Source organism: Babylonia areolata, chromosome 29 (assembly GCF_041734735.1).
Source record: "Babylonia areolata isolate BAREFJ2019XMU chromosome 29, ASM4173473v1, whole genome shotgun sequence".
In the NCBI taxonomy this organism is placed as follows: Eukaryota; Metazoa; Mollusca; class Gastropoda; order Neogastropoda; family Buccinidae; genus Babylonia; species Babylonia areolata.
In genome coordinates this window covers 37,839,148-37,846,647 of record NC_134904.1, presented here as the reverse complement: position 1 = coordinate 37,846,647, position 7,500 = coordinate 37,839,148, and the positions used below count along the sequence as shown (strand labels likewise).

Sequence of the window (7,500 nt, the reverse complement as noted above, 5' to 3'; positions counted from 1 at the left end):
AACCATATACGCATGGATGAATGAAAGCAAACTACAATTAAATGATAGTAAAACTTAAGCTATCATTATTTCTTTAAGCAAACTGTCTATAAACAACTCTTTACCTTCCTATCTCAAAATTGGAGATTCAGATTTTGTCTTTGTATCTTCACTGAAAAATGTTGGTGTGATGTTTGATTCAAACCTTTCAATGAAGAAACACATAAACAACATCTGCAAGGCTGCACACATTCAAATTCGAAAGATCAGATCCTTCCGACATCTACTCAAACAACACAAACTCTGGTGTGCTCTCTTGTCTTGTCCTCTTTATCTGTGTAAAGCGTTTAAACGTCGAAGTGCCTTCGTAACATCTTGAATGTTCTGTGTATTTGTACGCGACTTTCATGTTTATCCCCCTTCTAAGGGGCTATGGCCTTTATGAATAAAACATCTTCAGTCTTCAGTCTCTTGTCTTGTCCAGACTTCATTATTGTCACTCACTCCTCATTGTGTGTGTGTATGTGTGTGTGTGTGTGTGTGTGTGTGTGTTGTGTTGTGTGTGTGTGTGTGTATGTGTGTGTATGTATGTGTGTGTATGTGTGTGTGTGTGTGTGTGCGTGTTGTGTGTGTGTATGTGTGTGTGTGTGTGTATGTGTGTGTGCGTGTATGTGTGTGTATGTGCGTGTGTGTGTGTGTGTGTGTGTATGTGTGTGTGTATGTGTATATGTGTGTGTGTGTGTGTGTGTGTGCGTATGTGTGTGTATGTGTGTGTATATGTGTGTGTGTGTGTGTGTGTGTGTATGTGTGTGTGTGTGTGTGTGTGTGTGTGTGTGTGTTGTGTTGTGTGTGTGTGTGTGTGTGTGTGTGTGTGTGTGTGTGTGTGTGTGTGTGTGTGTGTGTGTGTGTGTGTGTGTGTGTGTGTGTGTGTGTGTGTGTGTGTGTGTGTGTGTGTGTGTGTGTGTGTGTGTGTGTGTGAGGTTTATTGTAAAGCGCTTTGAGCCCCCTTTCAGGGAGGAAAACGCTCAACAGGTATCCATTATCATTATTACCATTATAAATAAAGATAATCAAAGTTACATAGAAGGGAACTAGTTGTGCACACCCACTGATAACATTTAAGCGCACATTCGAAAATAAAATAAAATCAGAATAGATATGAACCACGTTCAGTGTACTTGTGCACACCCGCCAAAATATGTGTGCGTGCTTGGTCACACACGCGTGCATAAGCGCGAAACATGCACGCGGGAAATACACATACACACACAAACACACACACTGTTATAGACACAGTCACACACAGACACACGCACACACAGGCACACACACACACACACATACATACCAACAGACAGCCGGACAGACAGACGGACACACACACACACACACACACACACACACACACTGAAAGTAATCATAATGATACAAACGTTAATATTGATATTGATATACCTGTCCGACTACTTCTACTACTACTACTACTATTGCACATGCACGCGCGCACAACCATGCACACACACACACACACACACACACACACACACACATACTGACCAGAGGGGGTGTGGTGGTCTGTTGCAGGTGAGGTGGGGGACTGGAAAAACTGGTTCACGGTGGCTCAGTCGGAGAAGTTCGATCAGAAGTTCAGCGACAGGATGCAAGGGAGCAAACTGGTGTATACCTTTGAGTAAAAGATTTTTTTTGCGAGTGTTTTCTCCCTTAGATTAGATTAGCCCTTTTTTTTTCTTTTTCTTTTTTTTTTTCCTTTTTTTTTTTAAACCCTTCTTTTCTTTCAGCTGTTGTTGTTGGTTGCGTGTGCGTGTACGTGTGTGTGATGATTGGTTATCTGATGGCTTGTATTTTTTTTTTGTGTGTTATTTTTGGTGCAGAAATGCGGTGATTATTTTATTCAAAATAGAAGAAGAAAACAAAAACAGACAAACAACAAACAAACAAACAAACAAACAACACAAGAGCCTTTGGCTGTGTTGGCAGGTTTACAACACGGTTCAGCAGATGACTAGATAGTTGGTGTGTTGATGTGCACTGACGAAACCGGAACATATTTTCTGGCGTGCTGCCATAATAATGGTTAAAGAGTCTTGTTAGTATAGTATAGCCTGCAACAGAATCCGAAGACTCATATTTGTCAGTGTAACTTGTTTATCTGAAAACATCATGTATTCGTCAGAACAACAAACTTTAATCTGAAAGCAATATGTAGTAGTAGTAGTAGTAGTAGTAGTAGTAGTAGTAGTAGTGGTGGTGGTGGTGGTGGTGGTGGTGGTGGTGGTAGTAGTAGTAGTAGCAGTAGTAGTAGTAGTAGAAATAGTAGTAATAGTAGTAGTGGTAGTAGTAGTAATGGTAGTAGTGGTAGTGGTAGTAGTAATAGTAGTAGTAATGGTAGTGGTGGTGGTAGTAGTAGTAGTAACCTGAAAGCATTATGTTGTAGTAGTAGTAGTAGTAGTAGTAGTAGTAGTAGTAGTAGTAGTAACCTGAAAGCATTAAGTAGTAGTAGTAGTAGTAGTAGTAGTAGTAGTAGTAACCTGAAAGCATTATGTAGTAGTAGTAGTAGTAGTAGTAGTAGTAGTAACCTGAAAGCATGTAGTAGTAGTAGTAGTAGTAGTAACCTGAAAGCATTATGATGTAGTAACCTGAAAGCATTGTATAGTAGTAGTAGTAGTAGTAGTAGTCAGTAGTAGTAGTAGTAGTAACCTGAAAGCATGTAGTAGTAGTAGTAGTAGTAGTAGTAGTAGTAGTAGTAGTAGTAGTAACCTGAAAGCATGTAGTAGTAGTAGTAGTAGTAGTAACCTGAAAGCATTATGTAGTAGTAGTAGTAGTAGTAGTAGTAGTAGTAGTAGTAGTAGTAGTAGTAACCTGAAAGCATGTAGTAGTAGTAGTAGTAGTAGTAACCTGAAAGCATTATGTAGTAGTAGTAGTAGTAGTAGTAGTAGTAACCTGAAAGCATTATATAGTAGTAGTAGTAGTAGTAGTAGTAGTAGTAGTAGTAGTAGTAACTTGAAAGCATTATGTAGTTGTAGTAATAGTAGTCGTCGTCGTCGTCGTAGTAGTAGCAGTAGTAGTAACCTGAAAGCATTATATAGTAGTAGTAGTAGTAGCCTGAAAGCATTATGTAGTAGTAGTGGTAGTAGTAGTAGTGGTAGTAGTAGTAGCTGCAGCCTGAAAGCATTATGATGTAGTAGTAGTAGTAGTAGTAGTAGTAGTAACCTGAAAGCATTATGTAGTAGTAGTAGTAGTAGTAGTGGAGTGATGGCCTAGAGGTAACGCGTCCGCCTAGGAAGCGAGAGAATCTGAGCGCGCTGGTTCGAATCACGGTTCAGCCGCCGATATTTTCTCCCCCTCCACTAGACCTTGAGTGGTGGTCTGGACGCTAGTCATTCGGTTGAGACGATAAGCCGAGGTCCCGTGTGTGCAGCATGCACTTAGCGCACGTAAAAGAACCCACGGCAACAAAAGGGTTGTTCCTGGCAAAATTCTGTAGAAAAATCCACATCGATAGGAAAAACAAATAAAACTGCATGCAGGAAAAAATACAAAAAAAAAAAAAAAAAAATGGGTGGCGCTGTAGTGTAGCGACGCGGTCTCCCTGGGGAGAGCAGCCCGAATTTCACACAGAGAAATCTGTTGTGATAAAAAGAAATACAAATACAAATACAAATAGTAGTAGTAGTAGGAACCTGAAAGCATTATATAGTAGTAGTAGTAGTAGTAGTAGTAACCTGAAAGCATTGTATAGTAGTAGTAGTAGTAGTAGTAGTAGTAGTAACCTGAAAGCATGTAGTAGTAGTAGTAGTAGTAGTAGTAACCTGAAAGCATTATATATTAGTAGTAGTAGTAGTAGTAGTAGTAGTAACCTGAAAGCATTATGTAGTAGTGGTAGTAGTAGTAGGAGGAGGAACCTGAAAGCATTATGTAGTAGTGGTAGTAGTAGTAGGAGGAGGAACCTGAAAGCATTATGTAGTAGTGGTAGTAGTAGTAGTAGTAGTCGTCGTCGTAGTAGCAGTAGTAGTAACCTGAAAGCATTATATAGTAGTAGGAGGAGGAACCTGAAAGCATTATGTAGTAGTGGTAGTAGTAGTAGGAGGAGGAACCTGAAAGCATTATGTAATAGTAGCAGTAGTAGGGACTGGCTTTTGGCCTTAGGCCTCGCGGCCTATTTGTGTCCTCTCATTATTTTTCAACTTTGTTTAGGTCTGATTGCATGCCTATCTTATAAAATTACATTATATTCAATCTACACTAAAGAAAAGGCCTTTCAATTTAGCGTCTCCATCTTGGAGTTTTCTTCTTTTTTTTTTTTCTTTTTTTTTTTAAAGCTGTTAATATTTGGTGCATATTTTGTGTTAGTAGGCAGTGTATTCCAAAAATTAGCAATTCTGAAAGCAAAACAAAACTTTCGTTTGTTCGTATAGCAATGGTTGATAAAAATTTTAAAATCAAAAAAATCTTGCCTTCATTATTTTTAGTGTAATCAACTTCTGAGAATTTGGAAAGAGCATGCACATTAATGTAATCATAATTATGGAATATATATATATTTTAAAAAAATTGAATTATGTATTCTCTGATCCTCCTTCCTTTGAGTGAGTGTAATTGGAGATTATGTAATCTTTCTGTATAGTTTAAGTGTTTGCACTCTCTCAGGATTGGCCTGTCTTTATCAACAGGCCTGTAACATGTATGGTGATTAATAATTTTTTTTTCCAAAGTCTTCGCTGTGCACATGTGTAAATTAATCAGGAAATAAACGGTTTATGAAGCAGATTATATTGTTTGTAATTATTATCTAGATCTGTTCTCTTTTTGCATCAAACTTCAACTCAGTGTATGTGCGAACGCTTCGTAATTCTTGAGATGTATGTTAGTATCAGTATCAGTATCAGTAGCTCACTGCCTTCGGACAAATCCATATACGCTACACCACATCTGCCAAGCAGCGTAACCCAACGCGCTTAGTCAGGCCTTGAGAAAGAAAAAAAAAAGAAAGAAAAAAAAGGGAATAAAATAAAAGGAAATAAGTAAATAAATAAATAAATAAATAAATAATAGATTAATACATAAAAAAAAGAACTACTACTAATAATGATAATATTTATAAGGCGCAAAATCTTGATGAAGTCAACTGTAAGCGTACAAAATGTGTACAAAAAAGATGTATGTTAAAAGCAGATTAATTCATTTCCGTATTATGGTTTTTGTTTGTTTTGGGGTTATTTTTTTTCAACCAGATGTGATGTAGCATACATAGATTATTCCACACGATTTGGCCGTCCTTCAACTAAAACCTGGAACAGCGATTCTTAGTGCACACAAAAACAAGTGGTTCCGGTCAAAATCATCATGATCGGGATTTTTATAAATACCTCATCTTGGAAGTATTATCTTTGCTGTCGGTAAGTAAATATCTTTGCACAAAACACCCTGGAACTGTAGTATTTTCAATGTTTTCAGGTGCATGCTTTTCAAAACCATGTAGAAAAATACTGCACTCTTTTGCCCTATTTCAGTTGCATGCTGAAAGCAACGAAGACGGGGAAATTCCGGTCTGCGAAGTAAGAAATGGAAATAAGCAGTTAATCGATTCCCCTAGACTTTCTGAATCAAGATAGCGTATGAATGAAGTCAGTTTTCAACGGTTTTACTGGCTACCCTCTGTAAGTTGCGACTTTAGCCGGTTCTCATCGGTTCTTCGAATTTAGCCAAGTTTCCGACTCAAAGTTCGAATATATATATATATATATATATATATATATATATATATATATATATATATGGAAAGTTCGATCAAGCTTTCTGAAGAATGTTTTAATTGATGTTGCTTCATTCTGTGGTGTGTGTGACTCACAAAAGTTCACCGAAGGACCTTTGTTTCATAAAATCGACGCAATGTGAAGTGAACAAATATGGCGTCTTCCAAAACATCAACTGCTAAGCGGCTCGAAGCAATTCTCTACGAATCGCAACAGTTAGGTTCCGAAGTGAAAGCATGACCTGTTGCACACATGAACTGTGACTCAATCTGAACATAATTATACAGACAATAGACATCTTGACACCTTCCTCGATTGGCTACAAATAGCTATGAATGTAGCTGACCTTTCACGCACCGGCCGTATCACTATAACTGCAGATCTAAATGTTGTCTTTCCTTTGAGCATCACTTTTGATTTTCAAACAATCAGTGTGTTGTTGTATTATGTTTATTATTCCTTTCAGACACTTTGCTTGATAGATTTAACACTAAACATGTAATTTGGTCACAGTAAAACCAGATGACCTTGACCGGCAAACCCTTTAACTCCAAATGTTTTGAAGACAAATATAGAATTTGCAGTCAGAGACAACTGAATGGAAATATGTGTTGCACGCATGTACTATGATGCTATCTGAACATTTTGAGGCATATAGACATACCAGCACTTTCTTTTGGCGGCTGATCCGTGATTCGAACAAGCGCCGCTCAGATTCTCTCGCTTCCTAGGCGGACGCGTTACCTCTAGGCCATCACTCCACATAGCAGGCGAATCAGTCAGGATGACACCTAAAAAAAAAACATAACTTTGTTAAGTGCTGACGACAGCTCGTATAATTAATTATATCCTGACCCCCAGTCGCCAACGCATCAGCATCGGAACAAGTGCTGCCGGCTGCTGACTGTTCGGCGGAGAGGTGAAATTAATCATGCCCAAGGTTCATAAACAATCCCGTCTTCAAGGCCCCGTCCGAGAGATAATACACTGAATACAAGCGATGGGTTATTTCAGGAGCTGTACAGCAGTCTCCGTTCTGTGAGGGGGGAGGTCCTTGATCTCCAGGACTATACCTCTGGCGTCACTGACTTCCTGTCTTTCTGTTTGTCTGTCTGTCTGTCTGTCTGTCTGTCTCGTTCCTCTCTCTCTGTCTGTCTGTCTGTCTGTCTCGTTCCTATCTCTCTGTCTGTCTGTCTGTCTGTCTCGTTCCTATCTGTCTGTCTGTCTGTCTGTCTCGTTCCTATCTGTCTGTCTGTCTGTCTCGTTCCTATCTGTCTGTCTGTCTGTCTGTCTCGTTCCTATCTGTCTGTCTGTCTGTCTCGTTCCTATCTCTCTGTCTGTCTCGTTCCTATCTCTCTGTCTGTCTGTCTGTCTCGTTCCTCTCTGTCTGTCTGTCTGTCTGTCTCGTTCCTCTCTGTCTGTCTGTCTGTCTGTCTGTCTGTCTGTCTGTCTCGTTCCTCTCTGTCCCCCTTCTTTCTCCCCCCCCCTCTCTCCCTCCCTCCCCCCTCGCTCTCTCCCCCCTGTCTCTCTGCCTCCCACCTCTCTCTCTCCCTCTCCCCCCTCTCTCTCTCCCCCCTCTCTCACTCCCCCCTCTCTTTCTCCATCCCACCATCTCTCTCTCTCTCCCTCTCCCCCTCCCCCTCCCCCCTCTCTCTCTCCCTCTCCCCCCTCTCTCTCCTCTCCCCCTCTCTAACTCCCCCCCTCTCTCTCTCCATCCCACCATCTCTCTCTCTCTCCCTCCCCCCCC

The 7,500-nt window shown here is 40.1% G+C and overlaps 1 protein-coding gene across 1 annotated transcript in view; it reads left to right on the top strand.

The window, feature by feature from the left end:
- The window catches only part of LOC143274783 (sulfotransferase 1A1-like), an 18,813-nt gene extending 16,576 nt beyond the window's left edge, over positions 1 to 2,237 (top strand). The window contains exon 7 of the mRNA XM_076578710.1: positions 1,564 to 2,237. Within this exon, the coding sequence (XP_076434825.1) occupies positions 1,564 to 1,673 (110 nt within the window). The 3' untranslated portion in view covers positions 1,674 to 2,237. The remainder of the gene's footprint in view (positions 1 to 1,563) is intronic.
- The last annotated feature ends 5,263 nt before the right edge of the window (positions 2,238 to 7,500 follow it).